Source organism: Pleurodeles waltl, chromosome 3_1 (assembly GCF_031143425.1).
Source record: "Pleurodeles waltl isolate 20211129_DDA chromosome 3_1, aPleWal1.hap1.20221129, whole genome shotgun sequence".
NCBI classification, from domain to species: domain Eukaryota; kingdom Metazoa; phylum Chordata; class Amphibia; order Caudata; family Salamandridae; genus Pleurodeles; species Pleurodeles waltl.
The window spans coordinates 1,826,104,764-1,826,121,661 of NC_090440.1; the positions used below are offsets into that span (position 1 = coordinate 1,826,104,764).

General features: G+C 41.9%; 1 protein-coding gene across 3 annotated transcripts in view; it reads right to left on the reverse strand.

Annotated features, from left to right (window-relative positions):
- The window catches only part of MYO1B (myosin IB), a 678,894-nt gene that overhangs the window by 543,635 nt on the left and 118,361 nt on the right, over nucleotides 1–16,898 (reverse strand). For all 3 annotated transcript variants that reach the window (XM_069225875.1, XM_069225874.1, XM_069225873.1), the window contains exon 3: nucleotides 4,229–4,344. In XM_069225875.1, the coding sequence (XP_069081976.1) occupies nucleotides 4,229–4,344 (116 nt within the window). The remainder of the gene's footprint in view (nucleotides 1–4,228; nucleotides 4,345–16,898) is intronic.

A 16,898-nucleotide genomic window follows, 5' to 3' on the forward strand; every position in this document is an offset into this window, starting at 1 on the left:
AGAGGATCCAGAGAAATGGAGACACCACAGGAAGTCATCCAGGTAAGGGTACCAAGCGATCTTCTAAAACTACATACAGGCTGCTAGTAAAGGCCAGTACTTTTGTAAAAACTAAAACGACAGTGTTGACAAAAGGCATATTATGCAGGTAAAATAGCAAATTAAATAGTTAAATCATGCTAATTTCCTAATAATACACCATAAGTACCGTGTGCTCCTGCAAACAGGACCACGGAAAAGTGTGTCCATCGCGTATAATCGACCATTGTTCTAAGTTGCTCCTAAGACCTATGGCAAAGCTAATATTTCCAATCTTCTGGAAGGGGGTTGAATGATCTGGATCTTGCAGATGCAGGATTGGGTGGCACCCACCTCCTTTCCTTTATTTACCAAATAAATAGTCTTAGGGTTGACTGGCTGTATGACCACCCTCTGGTGGCTAGGTTCTATTAGTAGAAGTCTCTTGATCTCCATTGGAAGTCCCCTGGAGTTGGAGGTATCTGCGTAAACCTTTATTGCCAAGTCTACCTTAACCCCTGAAGTCCCCAGGAGGAACTGGTCATCTTGATGCAGCAAAAAGATGGAGCTCAAACAAGTCCTCCATGATTTGAGAGTTGTAAATCGGCAGCTTTGTTTTGCCAGGAGTCATGTGGGCTCCAGTAGATTAATGTGGCTTTCTGGCCTCTGCTGAGGCCTATATAGATCTCAATGTCACTTGTGAGGTGCAAAAGAGACGTCAACGCCTGTCTTTTTTTTTTTTAAAGGTGAAAAACAGCAAACGTAAAGAACATAGAGATTCTTTTAGTGTTATATATTTGTGCAGTCAGAATTATTAGACAGAACTAAAGTGGCCATTGTCTTTAAAAAACTACAATGCCTTGGCCAGTAGGAAAGATGACTACTCGGGGTCTGGCAGGTACTGTATCAATGGAATTCAGTGAGTTGGTCATGAAAGTGCTGGACCGCACTGCTGCAGAATCTTATACTTTGAGGTATCACCTTCACCTTGTGAACACAAGGGCAAATCTTATATTAAATGGTGCATTCATGTGGTATATTACAAATACTTTTTTTGAAGGTGATCTAGCTTATTAAGCCCTGCCATTTTCTGGATAGGTCAGGCACATGTATGTGCAGTAGCACCTGGTTAGAAATAATGACAACTAATTTATAGCTACAGAGGACAATGTTAAATCAGTCACAAATAAAGCACTGCAATGAATATCACCCCCTCTCAATTTCAGTGTGATTGAGGGAGCAGAATTCATCCCACCTTTTTACCAATTGAATGTATTAAGACTGAAGTTAAGGTAGATTAGTGAGAATCGCTGATCTCAGTCATTTTGCGGGATTGTAAAACATGGACCATAGGGGCACTTGAAAGTACATGAAGTGCATTTGGAACTGTTAACCTCTAACAAGCTTAGAGCAAGGAGCTTATTGACAACTACCCAAAGTTATTCGTCTGCATTTAACAATCTTCCAGAGCAAGTTTAATGCCAGGTTTTCTTTTTCGTGGCTTGTAGTTCAGTGTAAGAAATGGGAGGGGCAAGCATAAGGTGGGTTTGAACCCTCTCATTCTTTACTTCATGTTTTTTCCCACAACTCAACTCTTTAATGATCTAGGTAAGATATGTGAAGATAGATGAGTTAATTTACAAAACACTAGCAACCAGGAAGAGGGGACATAGTACTTGGGCGCTCACAGTGAATCCACATAGTAAAAGAAAAACATAGCAGGTAAGGCACGGTGCTCCTGGCAAGAGGATCTTCCCTTGTCCTCTAGAGTTTCCGAGGAAACTGAACATAGATAAGTCGAAAGTCAGGGCACTCATGAGTCAGAAACAATTTTGTTAAAGGTGTTTAGAGTCCATATTGTACTAGTAAAGAATTACGTTGTAAGACCGGGAATCATGAAAACAGGAACCTTCCATTTATTCTTGAAAGATAAGTTACATCAAAGTGATAGGAAACAATCCTTAAGGTCAGCACATATGTGACCATATCAGCCGATAGGTGGTCATGTAGCAACAAACGCCAACATGTGTTTCGTCTTATGAGAGATAAGTCTCAAAGACTTCATCAGGGCTGGAATAAACAAAAATAATGTCTAAAATACGTGGTATAGTAACTTCTGATTCATTAAATACAATGAGTGACAACAACAAGTCACTTCCACCTTGATGTTTGTGTCATTGAAAACCATGCAATACGTGACGTGTGATATATGCAAAGAGAAAGAAAAAGAAAAGTTTATTTTGGTACAGGTGTTGTCAAGAGAGAATCATACTACGTGTAAAAGAAAGGAAAAAGGAGGTCACTTTTTATGGAAGTGCAATACATCGAGAACACTGCTAGTAACATCAAGAATAAAAACAAAGGCTAATACAGCCTAAAGGTTGTTGTGTCATAGTTGGTGCACGTCCTCAATTTTAAATTAGAAGAGAAGTGAGAACACTCACATGATCCAGAATACCATGGGTCGGTATGAAGAAAGCCTTTGTTTTTATTCTTGATGTTACTAGCAGTGTTCTCGATGTATTGCACTTCCATAAAAAGTGACGACCTTTTTCCTTTCTCTTTTACACGTAGTATGATTCTCTCTTGACAACACCTGTACCAAAATAAACTTTTCTTTTTCTTTCTCTTTGCGTATATCACACGTCACGTATTGCATGGTTTTCAATGACACAAACATCAAGGTGGGAGTGACTTGTTGTTGTCACTCATTGTATTTAATGAATCAGAAGTTACTATACCACGTATTTTAGACATTATTTTTGTTTATTCCAGCCCTGATGAAGTCTTTGAGACTTATCTCTCATAAGACGAAACAGATGAGTTAATTTAGTTGTACTACTTCTAAATGAAATAATTAGAAGAGACTTTTCTTTTTTACGATTATGTGGTTCCCCTTAGTAACTGGGTTGAACAACCTTATTTTAACAGTAGGCCCACAGCCTGTGCCTCTTACAAGTAGACATATTTTCATTCAGTTCATACTGTTTAGTGCAGCCACCCTTTGGCGGATTGTTTTTATGTTTTAATCAGCTGCTTACTTTTGAGAAGCCATGGCTGTTCGCGCTGCACGTTTTTATCAGCCCTTGTACACATTACACTTTTGTGCCTGCTCAAGGCTGCCATGCTTGGTACATGATGTTCTACCTCATACTGCCACTCCAGGAGCTCAGGTGTTAGTCCCAAATTACTAGACACATCAGTACCTCAGACCTGTCCTTAGAACTCTGTATGAGTTATTATATAAACAACACATAGGCTGAAGGTGGGGAGCAGAGGGCATTCCAGTAATGGCTGCCCTCGGATGCACATAATTCCACTGACAGCTTTGCTGATCCTGGGGCTGACTCTTCAGCTACTTGAGAGGATTGCCATCCAGACAACAGGGAAATGCTTGCCAAACTCTTCAGGTATGGGGTTGTGGTCCGTCCCTTAGATCGGGACAGGCCTTTGCTCTCAGATTTTAGATATACAGCATATGTAAGAATCTTTAGGATCATACAAAAATAATGGGTTTATCTTCTTCACACTGATTGTAAAGATGATCACTGTATTATGTTTCATCTGCCTCATAATCGAAGCTCATGCATTTTATAATAGGATGCAACTGGTTCAATAAATGCACTGAAATCTATTTTGCATCTCTTGTTCTGCTTTGGCATGTGTGAGTTTCTGAGTAACTGAGCGAAAGGCGCATGAGCTGTTCACCACAACTTACCCGAGGAGTCAGAGTGTGAGGTTTAGGTTGTAACAAATCACTTTTCCCTTCTAGGGTTGGATAAGGTACTGCAAGCTATCCAGGAGTTAGGCCAGCAGCTTCCAGATGGTGTGGGACTGACTCAATCACCCACACTCTGTGGTGCTGCCGCACTGAACACACAGTCTTAATTACCAGAATAAGAAATGCACAAAAACAGTACACCTCATAAATGTATAAAATTACTGTTATCAGCATGGATCTATTAGTTTAAGAAAAACGATTTGAACTATGTGAGGTACACAACAGTGCATCGCCGTATGCAAGGTATGCTTATTTGCTTCTATTTTACATCATAATAAAACACATTTGACACCAGCACCCATCTGAATAAAATCTAAATATTCTATTTACAGGGTGATAAACTATACACAGAATTAATAATAGCAATGGGATTAACTGCAAAAATTCCACCATCATGTCTGCACTGCAGCTCAACAACGTAACACTCACATGTGGGGACTGAGTTCGTAGAAATTTCGGTTCCTGTATTCTTCCACTTTTTCCGGTGTATAGATGGTTAGAGATCGGTAAGGATTTACAGATATAACAACACTGCCAATGTAAGTCTGTAACAAAAACAAGAAACTCATTTCAACCTTTTCTTATAAATTCTCAACATGGTTAAAGACTTATAGCTTTTATCTTGTTAAAACAACTGAACTTAAAGTCGGAACAATTTCTAACCTGCCCGTCCCACTAAAAACACAAGTCACTAAAATGATATTCACTGTATTACCTGTTTTCTCTATGATAGGTTCTCTCTGTGGATAATGACCATTTTAGAACTCTTTCTTTGAGGAACATAACACTTGAAAGGGGGTGGGTGGGGTAATGTAACAAAATCGTATCCTTTCCTGCATCAGTGAGGGTACAAGCTAGCACCGAAAAACTACGAAAGACCCCGCAAATTACATATCATCCGATGAACTGGTCAATGTCCCATAGTGCTTGTGGGTGAAAAGCTAAATATTTTCTAATAGCTTACATGTCATTCTCCAAGATGTCCTGTCTGCTGAGTTGTACCTTCTAACCGCATTGTTTTAAGCGATTATGTTAGGTGAAGCCCTACTAAACTTTGTTAGATTTTAGGCGGTTACAATTGTCTCATGGGCTAATTGTGTTTAACTTTCTACATTGTATTGCTGGCCCGGAAAGATCAGGTCCTTCAGTTTGGATAGTGGGGCATTCCTTAGGGTGTTGGGCTGAGAAGCATGCAGCATCAATACATTTTGGTTGTCAGTTGGGATTGGAGGGGGCCAGAATAAAGATTTGCTGGGCAGGAAAAAGTGGTATGAGATGGGGTGAATTGGTAAGTGTTCTATCAAAGAAGTTAGCTAAAGGGTTTTGCCCAGATTTGTTGGTATTACTCTTAGAGAAAATGATTTAGTGGCTTTATCAGGTGTTGCGCTTTTCAAGGCCATGAAGATGGATTTATTGAGGATAAAAAGAGAAGTGGGCAGGGACACATATTGCATGGACGGAACTAGTTCCAAGGCATGCTTGGAGGGGTGCGAGATCTTTCATGGGGAATGAAAAGCAGAGTAAGACGGTAAATGGGGAGATTAGGGTTTTTTGTCATGCTCAAGGGATTTCAGTTTTGAAGCATGAGGAGATTGTTCATGTGGATTTAGCTCTGTTTAGGCAGGATGGGGTTCATTTATCCTTTATGGGTAATCTATATTAATTAGAAGTCAGGATTCGGATTGCAGATCTTTTAGGGGAAAATTTGTGGGATCATGATTGAAACAAAAGTTTTGTGTGGGACAGGAAAACACCGGCGGGTTTTTAGAGAAATTCTTTGGAGGGGAAGGGTACGGATGCACAAATATGAGAGGTCAGGGATTTTGGAGAAGGAACAAAAGGGAGGGAAGGGCAAGGCTAATTACATATGGTGGACAGCAGGACACATGGGTACTGGATTGGTCGAGTCAAGGTAGGGATGTTAATAGGGCATTGATGAGGGGTAAGTTTATTAGAGTGTGGGGGTGGGGTTTAGGAAGTTTCATTGCATTAGTGAGTTGGGTTAGTTTGTAAGGCTTAATGCCAAGATAGTTTTTTTTTTTGCCAGAGGTGGCCTTTTACCCGTATTTTGGCGAGTTGTTTCTATGCCATTTTGCCTGATGGGGGTTTGCAGGGAGCAAGGGCTTGCTCGGTCTCCCCCGGGATGATCGGGCATCGGCAGTAGAATCCACTACATCGGATTAGATGATTGGTGGAGGGTTTATATAAGGGGGAGCGATTAAGGGGAGGACAATGTCGCACCCAGGTATTGGCGTGCTGAGAATTTGAGCCCTCCCGCCCACTGTCATTATTTATGTGTTTTTCATTTTGTTGTTAGCTTTTATTATGTGTTAGTATCAATGGCAATAAAAGTTTTTCTATGTTTTAATAGGACAGATCAAGTTTTTTTTAGTTAAGTTTATTAGTTGCTGCTGGTAGGCAGGTCTGGTATAGGCAGGTTTTTAGAGACTTTCTTTTGGGGGGGGGGGAAGGGTACAGATGCACAAATATGAGGTCAGGGATTTAGGAGAAGGAACAAAAGGGAGAGAAGGGCAAAGGTAACTACATAAGGTGGACAGCAGGACAGATGGGTGGTGGATTGGTCGGAATCAAAAAGGGGATGTGAATGGGGTTTTGATGAGGGCTAAGTTTATTAGAGGATGGGGTGGGGTTTAGGAAGTTACATTGTATTAGTGAGCTGGGTTAGTTTTGTAAGGCTTAATGCCAAGGTTATTGTTTTTGACAAACCTGTTCTATTAAAGCAGCATTTTGCCCCTATATTTTGGTGAATTGTGGTTTCTACGCCATTTCGCCAGATCATCTAAAAGTCCTGTCTCCAGCAAGCAGGCTCTCAATGCAAGCAGTGTGGTGGTGTCAGAGAAAGGAAGGAAAGGAAGGAAAGGAAGGAAAGGAAGGAAAGGAAGGAAAGGAAGGAAAGGAAGGAAAGGAAGGAAAGGAAGGAAAGGAAGGAAAGGAAGGAAAGGAAGGAAAGGAAGGAAAGGAAGGCAGTTGTCGTGCCTGGGCTCTGAAACACGTACAGCAAACAGTCCCTAATGTAATGCAGGAATCAAAAATATGGCGGGCCAAGACCCTTAAAGCTGCAGAGCCCCAGAGCAGGGGGTGAGGGGTGTAGAGTTCCTACGTGTATTGTTATAGTGCTTTGTGGACACTGGGGCTGCTTCTCTGGGTTAGGAAGAACGAGGGAAGGGACCAGGGCAAAGGACGTTACATGTCTACTTGTGTTATTACGGGTGTCACATTAACGTGATAGCGCTATGCCTGTTACTCCCAATGTGTTTGGATCTTCTTATATGTGACACCTACCCAAATAATCAGAAAAATATTGGCAGCAAATCTTTGCATGTTTGAAACCCATTTCGAGTGGTCACATGGACTTTGGAGACGTTTAGGACATAAGACGGGTGAGCTGGGCATGGGTGGCACCAAACAGCTACATTATGAGTGAACTCAGTCACACCTTTGCATTAATGCCCAAATGGAGTCAGACAGATTATGAATAGGGCACCCTCTTCCCCTTACCAACATTATGAAAATATGTATGTTTATCAGTGAGTGTGTAATCTCTGGTATCTTTACAATTGCCTGGTAATATCTGACAACTTTAGTGATACATGGGTGCGCTTTCTGACTAAGGTGTTTTGAACCAATTTACATGCTGGGAAGAATGCTCTAAAAGTGAATTTTTGTTGTGTCATTAACAGAAGTCCCAGAGGGCATTATCAACAGATAACACCCCAGTCACTTCAGTTTTGTGTACAGATCCATAGGCGACAGCGCATAACGATGACAGGTGGTCGTCAAATATTGCACATTAGAAAGTTAGCTATTATAACATGTTTGGTAGGCGCAGCACAGATTCAGAAACATACATATGTGTACCAGGTTTAAAAAAAACAATTAAGCAGTGAGTTGGTGTCAAATGTACTTTTGAAGTGATGCTCCAACACTATAGATTATCTTCAGATGACCTAAGCAGCAGCAGCAGCAAGTGGAATGAAAATACCTTTGGCTGGGTGAGGCAGTAATGTTCCATAATTCAGTGTTCTACAAACCAGGACTGTCCTGTTTTAGTCCTTTTTTTCTCACAAACGGATTGTTCTGTGCTATCTGCACATTCCACTGCATTTTCTAATGAGAAATATCTCCCCTTTAGCAGCCATGCCATTATCACATTCCTACAAGCCATTAAGCAAGCTCCTCTCCCCTCTTGACTCCACGTGAGTCCACAGAATGCCACTGACAGGCAAACTGTCCCACACGAGTGAACTCTAGTGCCTTATGAACTCTCAGCACAGCACAGGATATCTTTCTGATATATTGGTTGGGAATCACCATCCGGCCTGCACTTCAAAAGGGATAAGGGATGTAAATAGTAAATGTGTGCAATTTTCAGTTTCATGTAGGATACGCACTGTTTGATACTGCCTGCATATGCGAAAAGCAACAGCACAGGGAATAGCATGTGGCTTAACGGCTAGGGCTGTCAGCTGTGGATCGGAGAAACAGGTCTCGAATCTGGGCATCTACTAAGCATCCCATTGTTAGCAAATCACTACATTTCTCACTCTAATAATTTATAGTCCCTACAAAAAATAAAGTGGAAAGCAACAACAAAGTGAAAACCAAACGTGTATAATTGCAATCTGGACCTACACAGACAGCCACTAAGTCAGTCCAAAAGAAAGCCCCGTCCACACAATGAGGAGGACAGAAGTAGTTTAAAGGCAATGGCTCTAAGAACAACTCAATGCTGTAACAGTAAAATAAAACAAATAACGTGGCAGGATGGGTGAGGGACAGGACGGGAGCACCGGGCACAAAGGGGAGTGGGAGGGACATGCAGCAACATGAGAGGAGGTGGGAGGGAGGAATGCTATATTAAAATGCAAGCAGCCACAGGTGCTTAAGCTGAACACAGGCAAACAGTAAGCAGAGCAGGAAGAGAAGAAAAAAATAGTCTGCCAAAGAACAGATCTCAAACCAAAGTGCAATTATATAGTACTTGGTCCCTGCTCCCTGAGAGAAAGAAGGAGGAACAAAGAACCAGGACTGACCACTAACAAGCAAGGATTTTGAAAAGACAGTGAAACAAGCAAATGAAATGGCTTTAAGCCCACAGAAAAGTATTCTAAAAAGTATACAAGAGGCCGTACACTTACGCTCGACCTAAAAATGAAAAACCCCTGACATTCATATATTATGTTCAAGACACAAACTAAAATCAGCAACATTTCCCCCCTCCGGCCCCATTTCCCCTGGAATACCATACACACTGCAAGACTGCTCATGAGCTCACAATATTTATACCAATAAATACCAGTACTAGCTAAACAAAGCTTCACTAAACAACATACCACCAAAAATGAAATTGTATCCATAGTGATGTCATTATGAATGTCAGTGGTAAGGCAGTATCATGACTGGTCATGTTCAATGCCAGCTTCCATTATCTGTCTCGTCAATATGAAGTTGAATGGTTTTCAAGGCAGGACTCAATTTATGACTCGCATTATAACATTAGCAATGAATTTATTCATATTTTCATTCTGAACAATAACTTCACTTCAATTGTTAGCTTTCTCAGTGAATATATAGTACATGATCAGGTGCAAAGAGTGGAGCATGCAATTTATTAACACTGAAAGTCAGAACTAGCCAGGATTCACGAGAGGTGAAGCTTTGAGTGGGTAGTGATCCCCATTCCTCAACAATGGCAATATACAGCCATCATACGGAAATGAATATATATATATATATATATATATATACACACACATACATACATGTATATACACACACATACACTCTGCAACACTGAAGGCATGTATTTTGCCACTTTTCTTTTTTAATACAATAGTTAGTAGTAAGTATTGAACTAGAACGTAAGATGATCAACCCGCCAAGAGATATGAAAATCGTAAGAGCTAGGTCTTCTCATTGTGGCATTAATTGGCTGATTCTGAAATGTAATTATGAGGCATTAGTCACTGGTGGCTCAAGTCTACTATGGTAATAACACCTTTGTACTGTAGTAATTTGGTAGCTAACAAAAGCGCTTAGGCTAACAAGTCTTCATCACTTTGTGGGTGTTGCTTCCCTAAACCTTAAGTAAAAAAGCATAAAACCATATAAACAAGCATCGGCCAAACCAATAGGTCTGGTGTCGTCTACAAGCCATTTGGCAATTCTTGTGTTGTCATGGCTCTTGCAAAACTTTGCTTGGGAGGCTACCTGGAGTGTGTCAATCTGAAAGAAATGACAGAAACCAACAATGTTTTTGTTTTCAAAAAGCACACTTTGCCATAAGCTCTCTGGAACCACTTTGTGTGGATGTGCTCCTTGTAAAAAGGGTAGCATGCAGTAATTACAGTAAAGTCAGCCAATGGCTGAAGTGCGGTGACACATTGCCCCTGAATGCATACTCAATTGGACTGGAGAAAAATGTGACTGACTGAAATCCCCTATCAGTAGCTATGCTACACACATAATTTTAGCAAAAGCAAAAGGTCTTAGCTAAGGAACCTAAAAATCGTCATGCCACAGGGTGCCTGACCAGCCTATTGCCTTTGAGAGAGAGAGAAAGAAAGATGGACAGCAAAGAAAGAAAAAGGAGAAAAAAGATGAGCAAGAAAGCGACAACAAAAGATAAGGAAGGCAAGAATGAATGGAAGAAACAAAGCAAGAAAGAAAGAAGGAAGGAAGAAGGACAGCAAAAAGGAAAGAAGGAAGGAAAGAGGCAGTAAAGAAGGCATAGACACCAGGGATTATTTTTTATTTTTTTATACTAACTCATCAGGGGAGCGGCCCCTTGGGCAAGGGCAGCAAAATATTTTTAGGCCTTTTCTGCCCCCCTCCCCCCCCAGCCAGAGGCAGATCGGTCTAATATAATTAGAAACCTCTAGACACCAGGGATATGTATATTTTTTATTTACTTTATGTTTTTATGTATGGGGAGTGACCCCATAGGCAAGACAAATTGTATTTAGGCCATTTCTAACCCAGATCAGCCTATTGTTATGCCAATCTGCTCCCAAGGTGGGCAGAAACCACTAGACACCAGCGGGGGGGGTTGGTTTGTTTGGGGGGCAGCCCTTTGGGCAAGGGTCGCTCCCCATGGGGGCGCAGTACTATTGGCCATATCTGCCCCCCTTCGCGACAGATTGGTCTATTTTTGCAAGGCCCATCTGCCCCGAAGGGGGGGGGCAGAAAGCTAGAGACCAGGGAAGATTTTGTTTCCAAAATAAGAGGGTGGGGGTGTGACCATTCCCCCACCCCAAATAAATGGGGCCAAAGTTACTCTGCCCACCAGTGGGCAGATGGGGCAATTAACCCCGATCCACACCCTGGGGGGCAGAAAGTCTACTAGATGCCATGGAATTTTTTTTAAAAAAGGAAAAAAAAGTGGGGTGGTGGCAACCAACCAGTATGGGCCTGGCTATGCCCCCACCCCAACTGAAGCGGGTAACAGTCTTTCAGCACTCTCCCCCCGCACACTACAACATCTTATCCCACAGCAAGCAAGAGGACATTTGATTATTTTGGGTTTTGGTTTTACATTTGGGCCATGAGGGCTTGGCTAACTCTCACAATCGTCCCACTTGGAATGGTGAGGGCTGCACTTTATGGACTTTGGGACGCTGCCATGTAGAAAAATCCACAAGACCTAGGCACATCTGAAAACTAAACATCTGGTTGATCCCAGGGTGGTGTGCTTCACATGCACCCAGCACCATTTTCTTACCCACAATGCCCTGCAAACCTGTAACTTTGCTGAAAATCACACATTTTTCTCCACATTTTTGTGATGGGACCTTCCGGAATCTGCACGAATCTACAAAATTCCTACCACCCAACATGGTGTCATCTGTACCGATAAAGATTCTGCTGCACTTGTCAGCCTAAAAGTGTTTTTCTCCCAAACTGCTCTTTTGGACCCGCTTTGGTTCCCCCTCAATTTCTACATGTTTTTGGCTCTTCCCTGTCACAGGCTCTTAGCCTACCTACACAAGTGAGGTATCATTTTTACCAGGAGACTGAGGGGAATGCTGGGAGGTAGGAAATCTGTCCCGGTGCTGTGATCCCAAAACCGAAATGTGGGAAAAAGGTGTTTTTTTTAAGCTAAATTTGAGGTTTGCTGAGGATTCTGGGTAAGAAAACATTGGGGGATCCACGCAAGTCACACCTCCCTGGACTCCCTCGGGTGTCTAGTTTTCAGAAATGTCTGGGTTTGGGAGGTTTTCCTAGATGGCTGCTGAGCCCAGGACCAAAAATGCAGGTGCCCCCCGCAAAAACAGGTAGTTTTGTATTTGATAATTTTGATGTGTCCAGATAGTGTTTTGGGGCATTTCCTTTCACGAGCACTAGGCCTAACCCAACAGGTGAGGTATAATTTTTATCAGGAGACTTGGGGGCATTCTGGGTGGAAGGAAATTTGTGGCTCCTCTCAGATTTCATAACTTTGTGTCAACGAAATGAGAGGCAAACATGTTTTTTTGCCCAAATATTGAGGTTTGCAAAGGATTCTGGGTAACAGAACCTGGTCAGTCACCCCATTTTGGATTCCCCTAGATGTCTAGTTTTCAAAAACGTGCAGGTTTGGTAGGTTTTCCTAGGTGCCGGCTGAGCTAGAGGCCAAAATCCACAGCTAGGCACATTGCAAAAAACAGCTCTGTTTTCTTTGGGAAAATGCGATGGGTCCACATTGTGTTTTGGAGCATTTCCTGTCACGGACGCTAGGCCTGCCCACACAAGTGAGGTACCATTTTTATCGGGAGACTTGGGGGAACACTCGCTGGAAGGACATTTGTGGCTCCTCTCAGATTCCAGAACGTTGTCACTGAAATGAGAGAAGTTTTTATTTGGCCAAATTTTGAGGTTTGCAAAGGATTCTGGGTAACAGAACCTGGAGAGAGACCCACAAGTCACCCCATCTTGGATTCCCCCAAGTCTCTAGTTTTAAAAAATGCACAGGTTTGCTGGGTTTACCTAGGTGCCGGCTGAGCCAGAGGCCAAAATGCACAGCTAAGCACTTTGCAAAAAACCTTGTCAGATTTCATTGTGAAAATGTGATGTGTCCATGTTGTGTTTTCTGTCGCAAGCATTAGGTATACCCACACAAGTGAGGTACCATTTGTATTGGGAGACTTGGGTAAACACAATAGCAAAACAAGTGTTATTGCCCCTTGTCTTTCTCTACATTTTTTCCTTCCAAATGTAAGATAGTTTGTAAAAAAGACGTCTATTTGAGAAATGCCCTGTAATTCACATGCTAATATGAGCACCCCGGAATTCAGAGATGTGCAAATAACCACTGCTTCTCAACACCTTATCTTGTACCCATTTTGGTAATACAAAAGGTTTTCTTGACACCTATTTTTCAATTTTTTTCCATTTCAGCAAATGAATTGCTGTATACCTGGTATAGAATGAAAACCTATAGCAAGGTGCAGCACATTTATTGGCTCTGGGTACCTAGGGTTCTTGATGAACCTAGAAGCCCTATATATCCCCACAACTAGAAGAGTCCAGCAGACGTAACGGTGTACAGCTTTCAAAAATCTGACTTTGCAGGAAAAGGTGGCAGAGTAAAACATGGAGAAAAATTGCTTTTTTTTTTTCAACTCAATTTCAATATTTTATTTTATTTCAGCTGTTATTTTCTGTAAGTAACACTTGTAGGATCTACACAAACCAACCCTTGCTGAATTCAAAATTGTGTCTACGTTTCAGAAGTGTTTAGCTTTCTGGGATCCAGCACTGGTTTCACACCCATGTCTGTCACTAACTGGAAGGAGGCTGTAAGCACAAAAAATAGTAAACATGGGCTATGTCCTAGTAAAATGCCAAAATTGTGTTGAAAAATTGAGTTTTCCGATTCAAGTCTGCCTGTTCCTGAAAGCTGGGAACATGGTGATTTTAGCACTGCAACCCGTTTGTGGATGTCATTTTCAGGGGAAAAAAACACAAGCCTTCTTTTGCAGCCCTTTTTTCCCCAGTAGTTTTTTTTTTTTTTTTTTTAAACGAAATTGTTGCTGTATTTTGGATAATTTCTTGGTCTCCTTCAGGGGAACCCACAAAGTCTGGATACTTCTGGAATCCCTAGGATGTTGGAAAAAGAAGGATGCCAATTTGGCGTGGGTAGCTTATGTGGACAAAAAGTTATCAGGGCCTAAGCGCGAACTGCCCCAAATAGCCAAAAAACGGATTGGCACCTGAGGGGGAAAAAGGACAGACAGTGAGTGAGGGGGTTAAAGAAACATTGGTAAATTGAGTCCAGAATAAACGTATTCCGAATAACTCTGAGCTTAGGAATTCACTTGTATAATATTGTAGCTTTCGATAACGTAATACGAAACAGGTTCAAATTGAGACAATCTTATGCTCTGAAATACCAGCAGTCAAAAAGTAAACAAAGGAAACTCTAAAAGGAATTTAGAACTGCATTGGCAGGGAACGGGAACGTCAAACATGGGGCAATGCATTACAATACTTGTAAAATATTACATTTCGACTACCTTGGCCTGGTCACAAAGTTTTGTGCACTTGGCATGTGGTTGCAGCCAAGCCCTGCGTACCTCCTTGATTTGCCCCCATATGACTCCTAAATGACCCCAAAATAGAGGTGGGTGGTATGAAGGGACCATTTGCATCCACTATGAAAGGCACAAGAATGCATGCTCACGTGTGTTGTGCGTTACTGGAGTGGCTTTGCAGTGCTGCACTAGGGTTGTCACACAAACAACCCAGTCGTTCTACAGAATATGAGAGCATAATAATGAGACATTACTGACATTATTCCGGTGATGCTGGAATTCAGTAACCTCTACACTTGGATGATAAGTTATAAATTATATATAACGTACATTTCAGTGTGGTTTAAAGTTCTCTTAATATTTTTGTTTTCACTAGGTCTATGGTAGTCAATCAATAAAACGGTAATTTCCTTGGGACATGTTTATTTCCCTGGATCCCTCATGCAAATACAGTTGTAATGTATCTAAGAATTCCCATATGTGGTTTGAGTCCGCCATGGTGATATACACCTACAGTGGTGTGACTAGATGTCTTTGATGAAATAAACCACAATAAGTTGTGGGTGTGGAATCTGCTAAATCTAAATGACCACACCACTAAAAATCAGACTTGGTTGCCTGTGTGCAATCATAATACATTTTCCTGCCCACGCTCCAGGAGGCAGAAAAGCCACGGTTTCCAGGGGTTGAGGTCCCTTGGAAACAGTCTAAGCAACCCTTGGGTGATGGATTCCCCAGGGTATAGTATGGCTTTGGGTGGGGAGGCGGGAGGGGGGCGGGAGCGTGAGACACGCATATCCCCTTCCCTCAATCTGTAATGAGACCCCAAGAGATGTTGTCCCCGGGCCTGAAAGAATCTTGAGGAGGGTAGCCCCGCACCGCAGCAGTCTTTAATTGTACATCAGTCCCGGGGCCCTGAAGAAGGCTTGGGTAAAGGGCCCCGTTCCCCTCCCCTTTAATTACATATAAGGTCTATGTATTCTATACGGCCTGAAGCAGGCTCGTGAGGGGGGCAACACACCTCCCTCCCATTTCATTATATATCAGCCTGGGAGAACAGCCGGGTCCCCAGGCCTCAATGAAGGCTCGCCGAGCAAACTCCATTCTCACTTTTTCTGTAAAGTATGTTGTGTCACATATTCAGCTCTGGCCCAACCGGGGAGGGGGCTTAAAGCACAATTTTCTTTTTAATAGTTACTGAGGTTTCGTGGGATCTACAATGAATTTGGAGTAAACTTTTTAAAAATACCGTTTCTGGCCCATAAGATGTCTCTTCAGGACCCTCTCACTAAGGCCAAGGGGTGCAGGGTATCCCTACCATTCCCCTTATATGATGTATATAAACTTTGTTTCATAACAGGGGACAGAGTCTTGAGTTTTTAAAATAAACGCCACCACACCTTTTTTGATGTGGTGGGAGGAAATCAGATCTCATCTTGAAATCGGTCAGGTCCACATAAGTAAAATAAATATATTTTTCTGAAACTGCTCACCAAATGACAACAAAAAGCATTTTTCCTGGATAACAATGTAGCTTTCAGCCAAGTTTCGTGCAATTCTGTTGGCTGTAGCCGTTTCTAGTTTTCATAAGGAAAAAGGGATGGGTAAAAAGGTGTTTGGGGGTATAGATATTCTTCAACTGTTCTAGCTTAATATTCATAGCCCTTCACTTTAGTCTGAATTCTATTTTCACATGAAAATAACTTTACCCATTTCATTTGAGTAAAATGTTTATGTCTCTAGCTTTTCTGAAGATTAGTAGAATGGTAAACAGAACTGGACCATCAGGACCCTTGTGACAAGAGTCACCTGTTAACCTTCCCTTTCACGTACAATCAACACAACTAAACCACACGTGGAGCCAGAGGTGCAGTACCTCTCTGGTTGCTACTAACGCCAACCACAAGGAACTACATTCCCACTGAAGAGATTCTGTGCAGCAAATGCAGAACACTTTCTGCAAACCTAGGTCGTTGTCTCATTTTCAAAACAGACAAAATGATGGTTGGCGCTCATACTCCCAGAACAACGGACTAATTCAGTAGCGCCATGAAGTAATTCAGCACCACACAGATTAGTGGAGCTTTAAAGGCTGTATGAAAGGCAGGCAAATCCAAGACCACAAGGAAGTGGAGTCAACTGTTTGGATAACAGGGAAGGTCGGTGACCGAGTTCACAACCAAAGACCACCATCTCTCCAAAAGTTACTTAAATGTACAAAGGAATTTATCGAGGAATGTTCCTTCTGATTCTCAGTTCTCTGCGATAGCCATACTCTTCATGAAAATACTCTTAAGAAAGTGGCAAAGGACTGCCATGTTGCTGTGTCTGTGGAAAAAAAGAGTAACTGTTACACTGCCAAAGAAAGTGCTAGTAGGGTATTATCGAACAGAAGTCACCTTTAGATGCACACAACTCCTAAGAAAAAGAAGCAACATGTTTCCAGCTCTTTACTACATTAGTTTACACGATTGCGAGTCTTAGGTTAGCCGCTCTGGGAAATGGCATATCCACATGTACACGCTTTGCTTTACACGGTTGAGTCAACAGTTAAGAACAAAGAATAG